Source organism: Falco naumanni, chromosome 9 (assembly GCF_017639655.2).
Source record: "Falco naumanni isolate bFalNau1 chromosome 9, bFalNau1.pat, whole genome shotgun sequence".
NCBI lineage: Eukaryota > Metazoa > Chordata > Aves > Falconiformes > Falconidae > Falco > Falco naumanni.
Window position 1 is genome coordinate 17,907,947 of NC_054062.1, and position 20,230 is coordinate 17,928,176.

The window sequence follows — 20,230 nt, forward strand, 5'->3', positions numbered from 1 at the left end:
CACTGATTGCCCTTTGTACTCTGTTCCTGATGGTGCCTATGGTAGCTTCTAACAGCATTACATTTGGAGAGACAGGGAAGGAAAGAAATCTGTACCATTTCTTCCTTGGACTGTCATGACGAAAACATGTTACAAAGGTTCCTACTGCTGAGTAAGTAAAAATGTCATAAACAGTGCCAGAGAAAAACAATGTGTAAATCTACCAAACAGACACCTTTAGAACCTAAATGAATGTAATAGATAGAACCTAAAAACCAAGGAGAACATTTTCAATTAGCTGCCATGATCAGTTTAACATCTTTCTCATACCTTTATTTCATAGACACTGGAAATAATGACTTCTGCTATCTTCAGCCTCTTCTCATAAAACCTGTCAGTTACTCAGTAGAATAATCACATTCTTTGAGCAGCAAGATTTAGCACCATGCATTTTCCTCCTGTTACTGAAGATGTATCTTAGTCATCAACAAGTCACAACTTTTTATTTTTAATTCTTGTAACCAATAGAAATAATCACAAATATATATCTACACAACTTTTTTTTTGCTAGGCAAATATATTGTTGGGATCAATTTCACCTAAGTCAAGATACCTTAAAGCTACTCTAATAACCTGATCTTTAATTGGTGCCTATCTGGTTTTTTTTAATCTCTTTGAGGTACTTACTGTAGATATATGTAAGTTAGGTAGCAAATGTACAGCTGCCAAAGTTCATGTGGAACGAAAACAGTGAGTAGTATGTGTAGATGTACACACATAAGCACATGTATATAAATGTGAGTGCCAAGTACTGAGTTACACATTGTGCATAAGAAGCAGACACTGCAAAAGGCATGCTCTTGCAAAGACATGCTTTAAAAGAGTAGTAGAAAAGCTCAGATTTGTTCTGTCCACACACGGTGTACTAGAAGAACAAAAAAAAGACACCCAGACTTCTCAGGTGGCTGCAGTGGATGCTATGGACTTGATGCACACTTGGTGTACACTCTCTAGAAACACGTTTGCTTTTGCTAACGGCTTGAAGGTCTGATAAAAAAAATGAATGTTTCCAATGAACAATTAACTTCACATTTTCAAACACAATAATTCTAAATCAAATGTAGGGGGGAAGCTGTTGCCTTTAGTAATGAAAACATTCAACTGTCTGATAGCAGAGAAGGGGACAGATCAATAAAAGCTGTAGAAATGCTGCAGACTTGCTTAGAAAACTTCACCCATACAGCCTGTCTGGTAGGAGACTTCTACAGAATGGCCATCAGTGTCTTAAACACCACACTTATTAAGGCTGCTTAGAGAGTGAGTGGTTCCAGTTGAAATACAATGTTCCTGCTGTGCTGATACTGACAGTTTTACTCCTACTGCAGAAGCAACAGCAATGGTAAAACAGTTATGGGAATCTAAACGCTGCTTGGGATGTTATTTCTTTATGGGGAAAATGGCAATACAGATAAGTGCTTATGTTATCTTATTATTAAAGGTATTATATATTCACAGTGTGTGTCATAAGTTACAGTAAAGAGTTCTCTCCTGGCATCTCATGCATTTTAAGAATAATTTTTAAAAATACCACGCATAAAGAAAATGACAAGATGATTAGCAACGAGAGTAGTTTTTTAACATTGACAACTAAGTAAATGATTAATAAGTTTGAAAATAATGCTAAAAAATGTTGCCAAGATGACACAAAATTGTTCCAAGCAATCTCCTATACTGTTTTCTCCTGTTACTTTTTGCTGGTCTGCAGTACACTTAAAACTATATCTTTTATAGAATTTCTATTAAAACATTGCATATCTCCCAGACATGCAGTACATGACAGATCAAGACCTTCAAGAAAATGTAACACTAAGAGAAACCACCAAGACAGCAAGCCAATATCTGTTCCCATCTACAGCCAGAGCTGGTTTATTTCCAAAATCCATCAACATTTAGGGATGAATTTTCTTTTACTGAATTCTGATAGTCATGCCTTCAAAATTGTACCTCAAACAGGACTTGAGAAGAATTAGAAAAAAATAATAATCAAAGTAATTTCTATTTTGAATATTCGTTCTCCAACTCTTCTCCATCTCAGACTAAAAGGCTTCCTAGGTTTCCTACATCTGAATAGCTTTACCTGCTCAGAAGCAAACAAGGCTGAGCTGTGCATCTCTCATCCAAGCTTCCACACAACACGATGTGTGTGCCATATTCTGTTAGATCACTAGCGGGGCTGATTCCTCAGATATTTCTGGCACAGACTGACAGCAGTGCATTTAGCACTCCAAGGGTTACTCATGCATTTGCACTCAAGATCAGTCAGGTAAAAGGGGTAAACAGAATTGGAGCTTGGTGTGGAACCCCAAATTTGTCCATTGCTCAAGCACTCTGTTCCCTCATGCTCAGAATTCACCCCTGGCTTCCCTCATGTTCTTGAACATGGAGTGAACTCTTAAAAAAGATGCTGTAACTTTACATGGTAACTTTGATGGTACTATCTCTTTACACTTTTCTTTGACATACAGGGGCTTTAGCTTACAAATCTTAAGCATGCACACATTACTAATTTGTGCACTGTGTATGATTATTTCCAACAAAGAATGTAGAATTTTTGTGGTTTTTTAACTAAAAAGATATCATAGCGTAAGATAAAAAATTAATTTCATTTTAGATTTTAGCTACCTGTTTCACATCACAGACATAGTAACTATCCGGAACCATTTTAAATTAGTATAAGAACAGATTACTATAGTAAGTTACAGTCATAAAACCTTAACTACTAGTTCTTGGGGTTTTTTTGTAGAATGCAGCAATAAATCAAATATAAAAATAATTCAAACTACATAATTGTGCAGTGAAATGTCATAAAGGAGGAGTATATACATCTTAACTGCAGGCCACATTTCAGGAATACTGAATATAAAGATCACATCTACATCAAGAATACAAACTTTAACTTTCATTCTCTGTATAGAAGAAAGACTTCAAGTGACAGAGTTAAAATGAATAATTGCTACTGCGTATCTTTTTTTAAAAAAAAAAGTACAACAATTATTAAAAATATGATCATCAAATTATTGTCCATCAGCAACCAATACACTACACTTCTGACATAAATAGAGTGAGAATTAATCACAGAGTAAACCTGCATTAGACAAAAGCTTTTTAATAACAAAAATGCTACAGGTTCCAAAACAAGTAATATGTAAGACTCAGGAACATGTGTATTAAACACTCATAGCATGTCAAATATCCATAGTCATTTTACTATACATAAACTATTCCAATTTAATAAGAAAATGATCTATCTTTACTCAATACCTCCCAGCATTCTAGATCTGTAGACTCCAAGAATCTTTTGAAAATTAGGACTGGAGAAGAACATGTGGAATCAGCTAGTTCACTGACATGTGGAATCAGCTAGTTCACTGCCCTTTTCCAACACTAGTTTAAAAATTTTAAAAATATAGTGTAGGTGATAATGCAGATTTCATGTCTTTAGGCAACCTATTTTACAGTTTAACCAGTAGAAAGTTTTCCTTGTATACCACTTTAACCTTTCTTCCTGCAACCTAATCCCATTACTTTCTTCTCAGCCAAAATGGGGGTATGGGGGAAGGCACTTTATCATCATTCTCTCTTTTCAGCTTCCTTTTGCATATTTGAAGCCTGTTACTATGCCTCCATATTTGCTTTGTCCTTTTCAGCTTTCTCACATCTACTAAGCCTGCATCATATCAGGATGCAAAGTGAGTCCTTAGATTTGTTTTAAAGCTATTGAAAAGTCAGCAATTCTAGTGAGCAAAAATCCAGAAAAGTCAATTTCTTTTTACCCATTCTTTAATCACAAATATTCAAAATCTTCTGAAACACAAATTATATCTTTTTCCTATAACAACCGTTACTCATCCCATAGTAATTTGATAGCATAACACTATACAATTCCACTGTGAATGTATTACTTCTTTGATGACAGGTTTAAAAGCATCACTATTCCCAGAGTAGAATAAGGAAAATAGCTATATTTGTACAGAGTTTTCCATCCCTGGACAAAGGTCAGAACAGAATTGATGATTCAGGAGTGGACAGTCAGCTTCTTTCAGAGCTTATTGAATGACCTCCCAGAAGTATAAATGGAAAGGATTTAGGAAAGGATTAGCATTGTTAAGGAAAAAAAAATTCCAAAGACTTGCTACGCGTCTACTCCTTCCTTTCAAGATCATCAGGGATCCAAGGAACAGCAAAGGCTAACCCAGCATATAAAAGAAAAGGAAGTTTTTCTTGCAAATCTTTTTTTAACTATATCCCCAGTAGTCAAACTAAGTTGGGAGGTGAGATATTACCTATAGTGCATATATCACAACAATAGAATACATAATATATGTACCCAACACAAGTACTTCTGTCAGGACACTGGGAAAAAATTTTTTATACTGTATGTCACTAGTACCTTAAGAGAATAATTCTTAGTTTTTTCTCCCAGTATACACCACTTTGCCTCTCAACTGCAGAGATGGAGTACAATTTCTTTTCCCACCTACAACTGCTCTCCAATTCATAACTGCGCTGATTTTGGCTGAGATAGAGTTATTTTTCTTCACAGTAGCTAGTATGGGGCTATGTTTTGGATTTGTCCTGAAAACAGTGTTTATAACACAGAGATCTTTTTGTTATCGCTGAGCAGGGCTTGCATTGAGCCAAGGGCATCTCTGCCCCTCACATCACCCCGCTGGTGAGTAGCCTGGGGGGCACAAAAAGCTGAGAGGGGACACAGCCGGGACAGCTGACCCCAACTGACCAAAGGGATATTCCATACCATATGACTTCACGCTCAGCATATAAAGCTGGGGGAAGAAGGAGGGGACATTCGGAGTGATGGCATTTGTCTTCCCAAATAAGTGCTCAAGCATGATGGAGCCCTGCCTTCCTGGTGAGGGCTGAGCACCTGCCTGTCCATGGGAAGTGGGGAAGGAATTCCTTGTTTTGCTTTGCTTGCACGCATGGCTTTTGCTTTACCTATTAAACCATCTTTATCTCAACCCTTGAGTTTTACCTTTTTCCAATTCTCTACCCCATCCCTATGCAGGGGGAGTGAGCGAGCAGCTGTGTGGGGCTTAGTTACCAGCTGGGTTTAAACCACAACAATAACCAAGTTACACCCCTGTAACTATAGCAACTTGTTATATGAAGAATATTATAGTATTACAGATGTACTTCAAGAGTTATAGTCATTATCTTGTCATTCCTTTAAAACATTTTCAATCTGGATCCTCAAAGAAATAACCCAGGAGCTCCAAAGAAAAAATGCACCGCATTCTCAGGCAGTTTCAACCCTCATAGAGAAAAATAATTCTTAGCAGAAAAGAAGTATCAGTAGGGTCCAGCCAGAAACTCAGCTGGCAACAGCAAAGTGACACAAGACAGGACTGTGAGGATGACTGTTTTTTTTCAGTTATGTTTTTCTTTTTTTTTTTTTCTTTGATTGGCTATTCCATACAATTTCCTGCTTCATTTTTGAATTATTTCAGTCACACTTTGGTTCAGCTTCTGAACAGGTTGCCCTTTCTTCCACTAACATTTTTTTCCTTATGCTTTTACTTTAATTATGGTTTTAATTTTGAGCTACTTTCAAATTTTTTCTCTGTTAGCAAAAGCAATACCATAACGAAGGAGGAAAACAAACAAACATGCTTTACTTTCTTTATATTTGCACACTGCCTGATCTCATCTATGGTTCCACAATCCTCTTAAATCCAAGTAAAATTGATTTGGCTTATCTATAAATCACTTGTATTTTTTCCTGCAGAAATCTCTGGCCCACAGTTTGGGCACCCCTATCACAGAAACAAAAATCATGATACTGAAGAACAACTAACAGTTCATGATGACTAGATTCATCAAAATGTCTTAAAAGACTTAAACAGATTTATGGGCTCTAACCTACAAAATACAATGCAGATAAAGCCTCAAAACAATTATTTTTTTTAAAGCATTTTTAGTCTAAATACCTCCTGTTACAATCATGTCTACCAGTAAAAATATGTACCCTTACAGACTAGGGTTGAAAAAACAAGTAATAAAATTTATAATTTTACTGGTCTTATAAATTGATTTTAGCCTTTATTTCACTACACATAATTCACTAAAGGTGATGAAATACTTATTTGGTTGATAGCTAATGTATCCCTGAAGAATAAAAGCTGTATTAATACATCATTTTGCCATAAATGTGATATAGACAGCAAAAGAACATTTTGTCAACTTCAGGAAATAAGAGAACTATTAAGAATTATTTAAAGCATCATAAAGCACCAGCAATGTGCAATTGTCAATAGGGGTAGACATTAATCTTTCCATCCCCTTGAACACTTTCTACATATTGTGCTTGAGTTTACTAGACATGCAGCTTTATGCATTGAGTACTGCATGTTAAAGTGCTGAAGAGCAAGTGAACCCGTTAAATGAATAAATATGCCTTGAGAAGTAAAGGTCCAGTTAAAGAAACATCAATAACAGAGAAGAAAAAGTCATGTGACAAAATTTTCTAGCACTTTCCTAGATTCAATCTCCACTACCTTAATGACTTTTCATATTGAACATATCCTTCCTTCTCTCATTTAGTTACAAAGGAAAGACTTACTGTCAACTTCAAGATCACCCATGTAAGTAAAAAAGCAGCCCTACAGCAATATATAAAAAATAATAAAAAATGTAGTGTATAGTGTATTTGACTTCATTCTCTCACTTCAAGTAGAATCCTGTAATGCAATGCAGCGATTACAAAACTGGACAGAATAGGTCAGGGTGCCTTGCAGTCCTCAGCATACCGGGCTTTACTGTTTGAACTATACACGAATAAGACTTGTTGGTCTGTTAAATGCATAATCCCTCCAGTACCATCATGCATTCATACAAATTAGTGCTATCAGACATACTGAACTTCATTTATAAGTACCTTCTCGCTGCTTTTAAGAGGGTTGTTTACATGCAAGGAAAAGATGCCTCTGAAATAACAGGACTTAAACTGTTTACTCCCACAAGACAATTTCTTTCTCCTTCCCCTACCTGGGAGAGCATCTTTAAATTACCATCTTGTTCTTAGAGCACCCAGACCAAACAATAACTGCAAAAAGATGATTATGAATCCCAAGTTTCTCTTAAAAATATTAATTTGATTTTGAATCATTAATTTAGCTGATCAACTCATCTGTATTATCAAAGAAACATTGAAAGAAAGGTTAATTTCACATCACATAAAATCTCATTTCAATGGTTTTTTTCCTCTCAGCAGCATGACTTACCTGTACACTGTCCTCCATTTGTGGGATCCCCATAATAGCCTGGCATGCATGTTTCACATTGCTTTCCTGTTGTTAAGTTTTTACATTGATCACAGACATTATTGTTGATGCAGGTGCTGTGACCATTACACTGGCAAGCTAGAACATAACATTTAAAAAGCCATTAGTAAATTGCTCTTGGGAACAAAATCATTCCTATGTGATTACAAAATTGCAATACAATGCAATTCTGAGGACTTCAGTCCTGACGAATGACCAACATATATATTTGTACTTTGACAGAGAACCTCTTTAAGATAGCATTTTGACAAGACATGAATTTGCACAAAAGACCACAGAAGCTGACTATGTAGTGACACGTGAGTTTAAGGTGTGTGAGGAAGTCTTTTTTTGCCATTGTGATGGGCTGAATCTGGCCCTTATATCTTTAAAATACTTCCCAGTCACTTAAGAAACCTGTTCAGAGGCAGCAAGTCACCGAGACCAAATGCAAACCCCCATACCTACAGGCAATCTGCTGTGAACCATTCGAAAGGCTGCTGCAACAGCGAACACGAACAGCTCACACACAACCTCATATCTACTAGGGAGAGGAAACTTATAAAAAAAATAGAAACACTAAAGATACACGTCTTTTTATCAGTTGTGGTCCTTGCATTAGCTTTGGCACCCCAAGGGGTTTTAAGGGCATCAAGACCACAGACAGCTCCAGCCCCTCCTCCCCGCAGCTGACTTCAGTGAGAGCGAAAAAATAACTGGCCTCGACGTAAATTTTTTATGCCTGACCTTAAAACCATAAAGTTGCTATTTTGTCAAATAACACCACCATAAATCACTGATCTTGCACCACACCTCGACTCCAGTGCTCCATGTTTTGGAGAAATTCAGAAAGTACCCATCACTCTTGCAGCAAAATCACACCGTGAATTCTGCCAGAATCATTAGTCCTACTGCCAGGGCTTGGCTGGACAACCAGGAGGATTTGAAGGATGACCTCTCTATAGTGTGGGACCTCAGAGCTCGTAGTGCTCAGCAGATGAGCAATCTGTATATTACAGCAGCTTGTCAAATGTCAGACTATGTCAAACATCAGACTATGTCAAAGCTGACCATCCCTTACTGGAGACAGGTGTGTAAGACTCAGCAGAGGACAGTTAGTAAGAACTTTTTTAAAAAGTTTGGATTTTTAACCTAAATGTCACAGTGACTGGTGTCTTGTCCACGGGGTGGGGGGGAAGACAGAGATTCTCACTCATTGATTTAAATTTTTTTAGAGCTGTTTTAGAATTTAGTAACCTAATACATCTACAGCCATTGCCAGGCTTGGCTCATAAACCATTTAAATCTCCCAAGTTTACAATCTCTTCCTTCTTCTACAGTTATGCCTATAGAATCTTGTAAAGAAGTAACAAACATTTTTGTACTGCTGGAGTAGATGTTTTCTCACTTGACTAAATCTCTTTAGAAAAGACAAGTTTTACTCTTGCTAAGTATACTTGATTTTTAGAGAGCTTTGTGGTGCCTTCCTCCAGACAGTTTGCCATTCTTCAGTTTGTTGCCTTTCTCAGAAAAAACTATGTGAAAATGCCATGAATTGCAGTTCCATTTTGGGGTTTGCTTGCATGTCTTACACATTAAATGACATAAAGCAAATAATAGGGGGGAAAATGCAACCCAATAAACAAAAAGTAAAAACAGAGAATGTATTAAATAGGTGTCTTTTAAAGTAAATTAAGATTGCCTAATGATGGCTGTGTCATTATGTAGGAAAAACGTTTCAACCTGATATTCTCCAATTAGTGGATTATTGATTTATAAATTTTCTTTTCTTTTTAATGCTTAGTTATGTTTTTCTTAATTTTTGTATTATTTAGAGGAAAATGAAGGCAATCTTCGATAATGTTTTTTGTTTATTGTGAATTTTAGTTTGCTGTAAATTATAATATCATGTGGTCATATATGGTAGTTCTTAGTTCTTACATTTTGTTAAGGCAATGAAAATGGAAGAGATTTAAACCAAATTTAAAAAATCCATTTATATACAATAAGAACCAATACAATCTACAGTTGACATGACACACCATTTGAAAATAATATATTTGCTGATTTTCCTAAAATGATGTATCTCATTGCGAAAAGAGAAAAATCAGAACTGCACAATTCAATAACTTTCTGGTATAGAGATGAGTGCAATCAAACTGGGGATAACAGTATTAAATAATTAAAATAATTAAAATAATGAAACACTTTAATGGCCATTTAAACAAGAACTAGGAGTTAAATTTTGAAAGTAATTTTTTCAGTAAGTGATTTTAATATACATGACTGGCAGCAACACCGTAATTTTCCTCACACATACAAAGGTGGTTTAGTTGAATCTTCAGTGAGGCTGCCCTGGAGATAAGCAATTTCATGTCTAATTTCCTTTTCAGCTCTGTATTGAAATGTTTGGTGATGGTGGCATTTGTTGATAATTATGGTTTAAAGAAAATACTTAATACTAGGAAAATATAAAAAGAAGCTATGCAATATATATAAAATGTATATATAATAAGATTACAATCTGGATCTAGTCTAAATATACTTCAGCTAGTTTTAAACAAACTACTTTGAATCAATACATACTGCTTTTCAGAGGAGAAATTTAGAGACAACCTTGGCCTTGCATTCCACCTAAATTGTTCTGAAAGGAAATGCCAATACTATTAATTTTTCTTTTTTTTTTTTATATATGATATTTGCCATTTTATTTATAATAATAGTTCAGTTAAAATACAAATCTGTCGAAAAAAGTAAAGATGTATTCATATCAAAAGAAATATTATGACAGCTGACAGCTGCTTTGAGGACTATTGATTTTAAAGTGACCAGTCACAAAAATCAACATTGTGTTATGCTACCTGCTGAGTTTTAGAGATTTGAACAGACAGAAGATAAGAATTAATTGAAAATACTTCTCATCAACACAATTGCCCAGAGGTACTATAAAGAGGATGGATATGAACTACAAGGAAAACTAAGTGCATACATGAATGAACATGAATGGTTTAGCCAACTATTTATCGATGTGGCAGACTAATCTTCAAACTACGTGTTATCACTTATTTATTTTTATTTTCATTGAAACTACAAACTGTTCAGTAGGCTTATACTGACTTAGTATCAATTCTATCTTATTTCAAAGACATCAAACGATTGCTGTTCTAAGAATAATAAACTGTATTAGTATAATCCATTGCAGATAATATTTTAAGAAAATGAAAATAAAAGCTTAGGAACAAAGCCTACAGCCTATAATAATCAAAATGAAATTTCACATCAATTGAAATTTGAATTCTATGACTTCAGTAGGGTCTGCCTCAAACTCATAAAACTAGTGGGTTTTTAAACTAAACTGGAACTCCAGCGAATTCTTGGTCAGAACATAGAATGAATACAGAACATTTTTCCATGAAGAATAAATACAAAACAAATAAGGTGATAAAATCTTCTAACTCAAACATTTTAGGCAAGATATATATATATATTGATATATATATATATTTAGTTTACAGTTTTGCTGGTGGTAGATACTATGTCTTGCAATGAAAGTCTAACAATACATTTATCAACATGCCTCTATTTTAACATACAGACTAAGTACTGAAGTTTCCATACAATGTAACGTCATTCTACTGTTTCCAGAAATTTACTGGAGGCTTCTTTGTTCAGGAAATGATATTAGATATTTGGAGGTTTTTGGTTTTAACTCAGAACATTTGACAGTGTCCACTTGGTTTTACATTTCACTTCATTATTAAACTATTTTTTAAAATAATCTGTTCTCTACCTATGTATTTAAAGAAAAATTACCAAAAGAAAACTTTCTAAAACTTTCTTCAGAGATTCTGCTTTCTAAATAACATAGTGAGATACAGACTTACATATAAATATATATAAACATACATATATATACATATATGCACACACAGAGAATACACTGATGAAAAAGGTACCCAGGAGAACAAAAAAATGTAGCTGTGTGGATCCATAAAAGTTTTCATGTAGAGAAGCTCCAGCTTCCAAATTTATCAGCAGTATGAACACTTGCTGGAAAAATAGCTTTAGCACAATTACACCATTTATTATTAAAAAAAAAAAAAAAATTTCAAGTTGTCTTTTAAACTGTATTATTTATTGCAAATTACCGCTGGAGGTGTGTCAAACTCTCCAGTGTGCTTTTCATTTGCCTGCACTACTACACTGCTGCTTACTTTTCCAATAAACTTAACAATTAAAAACAGTATAATGAGATTGGTACGGCTTAAATTTAGACTTCTGAGATTCTCTTTAAGATTACAAAAGCATACATTTTATTTACTCCAAATGTCGAAAAGTTAGGCTGGGTGCACAGCTTGGATATTTGGTGGTCCCCCATTCCCACAGCCAGCTGGGCTCCTGCACGAGCAGCAGGGATGCAGGAAGGTCCTGCTTCTGGCCATCACCAGTTGCATATAAATAATTTCTCCCCACCTGCATTCTTCTTCAATGGATAGGAAAGCCAGAAGAAAGCAAGAGCTGAAGGAAATTCATATATTTGCATTTGAAAAAGTAGAAGGACGGGATGGGTGGAAACTCATTTATAAATAAATGGCAATTTTTGTTAAACTATTTGCATTAAATTTCACATGTGAACCGGCATGACAGGAAGCAAATTTATGTTCAGTAGACAGAGTAATAAACTACATAGTTAGGAAATATTTTGGAAAAACAAGTCTCTTTTTTGTTGTTTGTATTATTCAAAACAATTATGTTAATTTGGCATGCTTAAACAGAGAAACACCTCTTATTTCATATATAAGAAAGAATGGAAGCAGACCTTACCTGGACACTGGATAAAAGACCACTCATAATTTTTCTCTTTTGGACAAAGACTAGCATCAAGCACCATTTCATTAGAGTGCGTGCTAACAGGCTTCATTGGGCCTCTTGACGATCCTTCCAAACATTGCCCTTTTCCAGTGTTACTGGGATCGTTACACCATCCGCACCCAGGCTGTTCCAAACACTGTCCACAGGTCCTCAGTCCAGAGCAGTTTTGAGCTTTATTACATGGAATACAATATTAATTCAAGGTTGGGGTTCTTTTTTGTTTGGGTTTTATTTTGCAGTGTTTGGGGTTTGTTTGTTGTTTTGTTTTTTATTTTTTTTAATAAGATGCTAGGATCTTAGAACAGATGAAAAAACAATTTTGCTTTTCTATTTCCTCATGTAAATTAAAAAATTTTGGTAACACTAGTAAGAATATCTCTGTTCTCTTCAAAAGCTATACATCCTCAAAGTTTACAGAATACACAGCAGCTGTTTGTTACACCACAACACAACAAAAAAAATCCAAATAAACAAAGATAATAAAGCAGAACAATAATATTACACATTTTCCTTAAATCCCACAATAAAATATATATTCTGTGCTTATTATTAATATATGTTATGGGATGCATGTATTACTTCTTTTACTGATGTAAACAGTCCTTCCAACAGGAAAACTTTAGAATTCAAGATAAGGTTAATGATCAAAGTAAGAAACATAATCCAAAAATTGTGATAATTAAAATTCAAACCAAAAATTTATACAGGTACAAAGTATCCCAGGATCGTATCTGAATATTCATTGACAAAACTCACTCTATTTTCTTATACAGACCTTTCAAAACAAGCTAGCATACTGCACATCTTCCAAAAAGAAAAGGATTCTTAAGCTACAAGTCATAATTCAACCCCATTTAACAATATCTTAAGAGTCGCATCTGTTAAGAGTAAATAAAGTTTTGATTTTTAGTATGCAAATTGAAAATCTAATCTCCCTCTAGATCTTTTATACTCTACATTTTTTAAATAATTTGATTTCTCATGAAATGGTCTTCCTCATATTTTAAATCTGTTTAGAACCAAATAAAATTCATATTCTGAATTCACTGCCACTTCTTATTAACAAGAAGTTAACAATTTAGTATCTTCAGGAACACCATTAGAGTTCACAAGTATATTTGAGCTTTTTTTGCTACATCTTCTTTTTTTCTTAATGCTGTAGCACTGAATCAAATTAACATCAGAATCATTTGAACATTGATCACTATGGATACCTGTCTCTTCTCACATTAACTTTGTAGACACTTAAAAAATAAATTTTAAAAGCATACATGAACTTCAGGAAGATTCTGCCAGGAAGACAGAAATAATCTGTTTGTTTTTAAAATGAAAGTAGTTTAAAAGTTTGTGGGGGTTTTGTTTGGGGGGTTTTGTTTTTTGTTTTGTTTTTGGGTTTTTGGGTTTTTTTGGAGGACACTCAAATGGCTTCTACATGAGTGTAACCTCACAATTTGTCTCAGGACACTATCCAACTAATGTTCACAGCCACCTGGACCACTCTACTCCACAAAGGTAATACTTGAATCTGTTCTGTGAAGTGTATACTAAGCAGAACAGCTTCATTTCTGATTAAATACTGACAGCAGAATAATGCTAGCTACTCTGACTTCAACAAATATTAAAATTGCTTAAAAGTAATGGAAGCTTTCAGAGAAAAACTACTCCAGTAGTCTAAAGATACATGCAGATATCAAGAAACCAGGTAGTTAAGAATCTGAATGAGATCTCAGGACTTTAACAGTGCAGAAAGCTGCAGCATGAGCTCTGTTATCATTAGAATTGGAAGAATCCAAAGAGGAGGAAATGTTTCAAGTTTCCAAAATATGGGAAAAGGCCAAGGTAGGGGGGGGTGGGCAGGGGAGAGCTCAATCGTTCTTGGAAATCGACATCAATCATGATGTGATAAATCAGTTTTAAACCAGACCTCATCAGATATGAAGCAATGATACAAATTTTGGTTCTTGACTATATTAGAAAACAAGCAAGTAAAGACCACCACTCTGTACTGGCCAGCTTGCCCTTACAGAGGTGCACTGTTAGTGATCCAAACAATTTATATTCTGTTGTTACTAAAGCTAGGAGAAAACAGCTCTTGGAGTAAGAGCTGCACTATCTTCATAGAAGATAAACCAGAACCAAAAGTGAAAATTCTCAGATATTTTCTGTAGTAGTGCTCAGCTGAAAAACTGGAGAGTTAACTGAGGAGTTATTGTTTATGGAAAAGGGGGATATTCAAGCAGAATTTTTTTTTTCTTTGAAATTCTAAAGGAGATCAAAGATTGTTCAACTGTCACTTATTCAATCAAAAGTCATAATGGATGCAAGATGTGGAGAAGAGTGGAATGCAACTTTTTGGCAAGCAGGCATTAAAATGATAAAATGTCACCAATAAAAGTGTGTTCTTCATTTTAATTCCAAGTTATAAAAATAAATGTGAAGTTACATTTTATCTTTTAAATCATACATGCTTGTGTGAATATTTTTTTTCACTAAGAGTTAAACATCCAAAAACTCAGAAATCAGTCATTCAGAATAAAAATAAAACAGGACACACACACACACACACATCCCTAAAACCAGGAATTTTTTTTTCTTTTTCTTAAGGTATAGTTACATTCTGTTCTTCAGCTAAGTAGAAACACTACCCCTTGGTAAGGGAATACACTTAATACTTCATTACCTCAGTAACAATAAAGATATATCTACCTAATAAAATTTTCATGTCATTTAGTTTGAAACAATGTCTGAACCATGTTTCATTTGGACAATCATTTTCTGGTTTAAATGTTAAATATCTAATGCTTCAAAACTCTCAGAAAAAAAAAAAACAACACACACAACCTGCTTAAAGACACTAAATCTTACTTTTCTTTAATTTCTTGAATAGAAAATGCATTTTAATATAAAACTGCCTTTACATAATGATGAACTGGTATATAGTAAACCCTGTTTCCCTTATTTGATATAAACTTTGTAGAGATCTTTGTAGAGTGTCCCCCCAACAAATTGAATCTGCATGATGTGCAAACACTACACAAACACAAAAATAGAGTTAATAGTTCAGGCTGACATAACATATACTATTTTAAAAAGCTAAACATCATTCATGTGGTAGTCTGTCAATTTTATCTCCAAATTTTCAATCTACTTATCTTCTGATAAAACTCACTATCAGTAAATTGCAAAATTGATTCCTTATAGGAGTGAAAATAATTTTAGCAAACTGTTATGAGAGAAAAACAATTACAGTGTCATTATTCCAAAAATACAGAACAAGAGATTTAAGTGTTCCTATTATTCTTGGACCAAAAATGGGCTGATGGCTGGGTTTAGAGGACATGAGGACCCAAGGAATGTGCAACCCCTACTTCTAGTCCACACTGAACTTGGACTCTAGAACCTGGATTAATATCTGAATTTACTAACTGAGCATAAAAGTTTACCAGAACAGGTCAACATTTCCCCAGTTGATTGTATTCTAAGATTACTACAGATGATGAAGGAACCTCAATTAAGAAGAATACAGGCTTGGACAGTTTTACCTCAAAGAAATATTTTCTTATACTTTATTTTCCTTTAACCCAGATATATGTAGTGGCCTGGTCATTGTAGCTATTCTTCTTGGCTAAAATTAGAACATATCAGTGATTCCTATTACAGATACGGCAGGACCTTACTTGATATTTTCCTGAGGCTTAGATGAAAACAAGTAACTACCTTTTGGTTTTTTTGTATTTGTATCCATAATCTATTAAATGGAATCACAATCTAACTATGACCCTGAAAGCAAGTTATATTTTGCTGTCACCATGAATTCTGCCACAACATATCCAGAAATAAAATGTTCCAGAGATGCTGATTTCAAAAGAGTCTTATGGAGAGAAAAAGGTGGTCAAAAGAAATAGCAAAACACTCTCACAAAGAAAAGCAGTAATGAGAGTTCAACCGTACACCTCACAAGTCCTGTATATTGAGTTTGGGTCCCACTGGATTGGAAACCTTTACAGGGAGAAAGTATTTTAATCAAATCTTGAAGGACAGTGAAATACTAAGAACCAGTCTTCTGTAGGATGGTGATGGAGGAATTGTTCTAAAGAAACCACAACTGAGACAAGAATTGAAGGCACAGGCAGCTTGCTCCAGCATCTGCGTGAGTTATGGCCCCGATACAGGTTGGAACTGCAGGGTGCTGAGCTGAACCAGGTTCAGCCACTAAAGACTGGGGAAGCAGCAGCTTCAGCTGAATGCTGTACTGAAAGGCACATTGAGTAGGGTCTTTATTCTGCTAGAGACACTATAGCAGTTTCTGCTGAAATGTGCTTCCATAGGGCATATCTGGGGAGTATCTTTACTGCTTGACAAAAGCAGAGATCACTTCCCTTTAATCTCAAACAGATGAAATGAGCAGCCTTGAACATTAACACAGCCAGTATTGACCTCATTTGATCACAGGACAAAAATTTTCTGCACCTCCTTTACCTGCCTGATGGCCTAACAGAATTCCCTCTGTTTCAATGGAGAGGATAAACAATCTTTAAGGGTTAATATTCTGTATTTTCAAGTGAGAAGAATCTAAGGAAGACCGAGACCATTGGTTTTGCATCTGCATTACAATATTCTCAACTTACTACCGTTGTTATACCATTGGTTTTACCTTTGCATGCTAGAAAAAGGGACTACTTTGACAAAATAAATCAGAACCTTAAAAACTCTGAATTCAGCTCATTTTTTTTTTAATAACTTGATGTTCTATAAGTCTGAGTTCTACATATTATTTATCTAATAAAATAGTTATAGTATTCTGTTCCAACTCACGGCCACTGTTTGACATACTAACACTGGTTGTAAAATACCATGATGCCTTTACCTGAAAGCAATAAACACTTTTTTTACTGCTTCAAAAGACTAAATATGTTTCAACATAAAAGAATTGTCAGTATTTCATCTGTATCTAGAAAATACACACACAGTATTGACTGCTTACATTACCAGCTATATAAAGTCATTCATGTGCAATTGTTTTTATCTTCAGTGAATGTGCTGAATTCTACTCATATGATGCTCTTTTGAGTGGAAAAAATTACAACAGGATGAACATTCATTAAGATACTCACGGGAGCATGTGGCAGTTTGCCATTCTAGACACTGTCCATAGGGGAAGGAGATTATATAGGCGTTGGAGTCAACACATCGTTTTGTACTGCTACACCACATACATTCCATACCATTACTCGTGCAGTTAGAACATGTTGTTCGCAGGGAGCATGGCTTTTTGCAAGGTCTGGCATTCTGGTTGGGACTGACTGGAAAAGAACCACAAACATTTATCATTTTTAACACAACTTCAATCCCCTTGTTTTTTAATCATATGTTCCATTAGAAAATTCCTTGTTACATGGAAAGTGGTTGCTTCCTTAATTATCTAGAAATAATTTCATCCAAACTTATGTTGCGGTATATACATAATAATTTTTATAAAATACTATTGTAAGTAGTACTCAGTATGAGTCATACTGTATCTCTGAAAGTACATGTAAAACTTTTCACAGCAATTTTATCTATATACTGAAGTAAAAATTTTAACATTCATTGGCTGGTAATGTCAGCTTGGTTACCTGTACATATACCATGTAAGTCTCAAACTTCTATAACAAGTACAATAGAGTTCAAGGTCTAATGTTCTCTTTAATTCAACAGTGTATAAGCAACAAATATTCTACTTATGGCTTAGTTATCCCCTATAATTTTGCCTAAAATATATGAAAGTCACTAGAAACCAAAGAGAAAGTAACTAAAGGAACATTATTCAATGCAAAACAGATTTGGGTTGGGTTTTCTTCTTTGTTTGGTTGGGGGTTTGGGGTTTTGGGTTTTTTGCTTGTTCTTCTCTACTAAAGACCACATTCTGACTAGTTTAATGGTGTATTATCTTAAAAAGTCATAACACACAAAAAGAACTTGTATATCCCAACTTGTGATTTTTGCTTTGATTTCAAATAAAACTGCAAAGTGTACAAAACCAAGAGTATAGCAATTCTTAGGTAAGAACACAAAACAACACTACATTTTCCATACAGAAGCACCTTGTGAAATACTGGGATTATGCCCTCCTACATACTGCCTTTTTTCATATATTATTGATTCATATTCAATACCAGCCAAGTTCTCAAGCCATTCTTCAACTGCTAATATAGTACACCAAATCACTTAACCAAGGGTGTTTCTGGATTTGACCTACTACGCACATATTTAAAATGCGGTTTGCAATTAATAAAAAATATAAAATAAAAACTAAAAAAAAAAAAACAACACACAAAACAGCTGTACTATAAAAGTATTCTCATACAGCTGAAGTACTTTGACTTCTACAGTCTTTGAAGCACCACAGGATTAAAAAAAAAACAAAACCCGAACATCTAAAACAAGACACTAGTAGCAGATACATATAATGTTGATCTAATTGTACAATACTGCATCTTAATAATGTTTGTGTTACACCTAGTGTATCCTTTATGTTTTGGGATGTCTCTTCCATTGTGACTATAACTTCCACTGTTCTGAGAAAGACCTGGTAAACAATTAACAGTTAACACAAAATTAAGAACACAGCAAAAGATGAAAATTTTGGAAGATATAGATGGCAGTAGCAACAACTTTACAATGTATATCTTGCATTTACATCATTATTTGGAATTCCTTATAAGAGAATAAAGGATTGGTAAGATCACGCTTTGGTTATGCAAGTTAACTCCTCTGACAATTTCACAGCAAAACCATCAGATAGATAAGCAGTGTTCTCAATACACAAACAATGCAGCTATTTTCCAGTTTTTCACAGGCAATGCACAAAATAAATCTGAAGGGGAAATTTAAAGAACTTCATGTACTCAACCTCACAGCTGTGAAGGGAAACAGGACAATCGGAGCATGAAAATGTTAATTTGAACTGTTATGTCACCATTTGCCCCAGTAATCTTTATACACAAACCAAAAAAATTTGGGGCTTTGTCAGTCTTTTAGACCATTAAGACGTTCATTGACATTCACGGAGATTCAGAAAGAACACATCAGCCTTGCTGAACCCCTCCACAGACACACTCACACTACAATCATTGTTGTCACTACCACTGATTTAGAAGAAACTTACAAGACTTCTGGTGTAATGCAAATTAAAACATGTAAAGTCATTCACAAGCAAATATTTGATGATTAAGAAATATTGGGGTTTTAGATTGAAGCTCCATATTTTTCAAGAAATACAAAAGCTGGGGTTTTTTTATTTCATCCAAATTGTCCAAAAAATCCCTCTTAGCCAAATGAAAACCTAAACAGCTTTCTAATCATGAGAGTAACAGTGACTGAGTATAAAAGATTGCTTACCAACAGGTTTTTCACACACAAGACCATCTGCCATTGCAGTGCATGGATTTGCTTTTAGACCTGCCACCTCTGCTCTTTCCAGATACGCGCAGAAGCCAGAGTCGTTTGGCTCTCCAGGCAGCCACTGCAGAGTTGTGTTTGTAAAAGGAGACATGTCATCCCATCCCCAGTAGGAGATGTTGATCTTGCGTAAACCTACCCAAGGTGAAATTTTCTATGAATCAGAAGGAAACAAATGAGAGATAATTAGTTGAAATATTTTTTCTTTGTTGTTGGAACATTTCAAAGAATAGCTCAGCAGCAACTTCACATTTTGAGAGAATTCACCATGTTCTTTTGTCACTTTATCATCACTGTCCATACAGTTTTTATCTTAATTGTTCTATCTTGCTGAACCTCCCCTCCAAAACAAACCCCCACAAAAAACCCACCCACTATATGCTTCTGTTCTACTAAAAATCTGTGTTTGTTCTAATCAAAGTAAATTCTGATTACTATTATTTGATAGAGTCAGAAACCAAGCCAAATGGTTGTAATGAAATTGTTGGTGGTTTTTTTTTTTTTTTTTTTTTTCCCAGTGGCTACTATAATGATCACTAATTGTTACACCAATGTGGATAACAAAATACATATAAGTTAACAGCAATTCATAGAAATCA

At 34.7% G+C, this 20,230-nt stretch overlaps 1 protein-coding gene across 2 annotated transcripts in view; it reads right to left on the reverse strand.

The window, feature by feature from the left end:
- Window positions 1-20,230, reverse strand: part of ATRNL1 (attractin like 1) — a 526,081-nt gene that overhangs the window by 373,705 nt on the left and 132,146 nt on the right. For both annotated transcript variants that reach the window (XM_040607278.1, XM_040607277.1), the window contains exons 16-19: window positions 19,572-19,785; window positions 17,306-17,494; window positions 12,144-12,362; window positions 7,281-7,418 (exon numbers count right to left, since the gene is read on the reverse strand). In XM_040607278.1, the coding sequence (XP_040463212.1) occupies window positions 7,281-7,418; window positions 12,144-12,362; window positions 17,306-17,494; window positions 19,572-19,785 (760 nt within the window). The remainder of the gene's footprint in view (window positions 1-7,280; window positions 7,419-12,143; window positions 12,363-17,305; window positions 17,495-19,571; window positions 19,786-20,230) is intronic.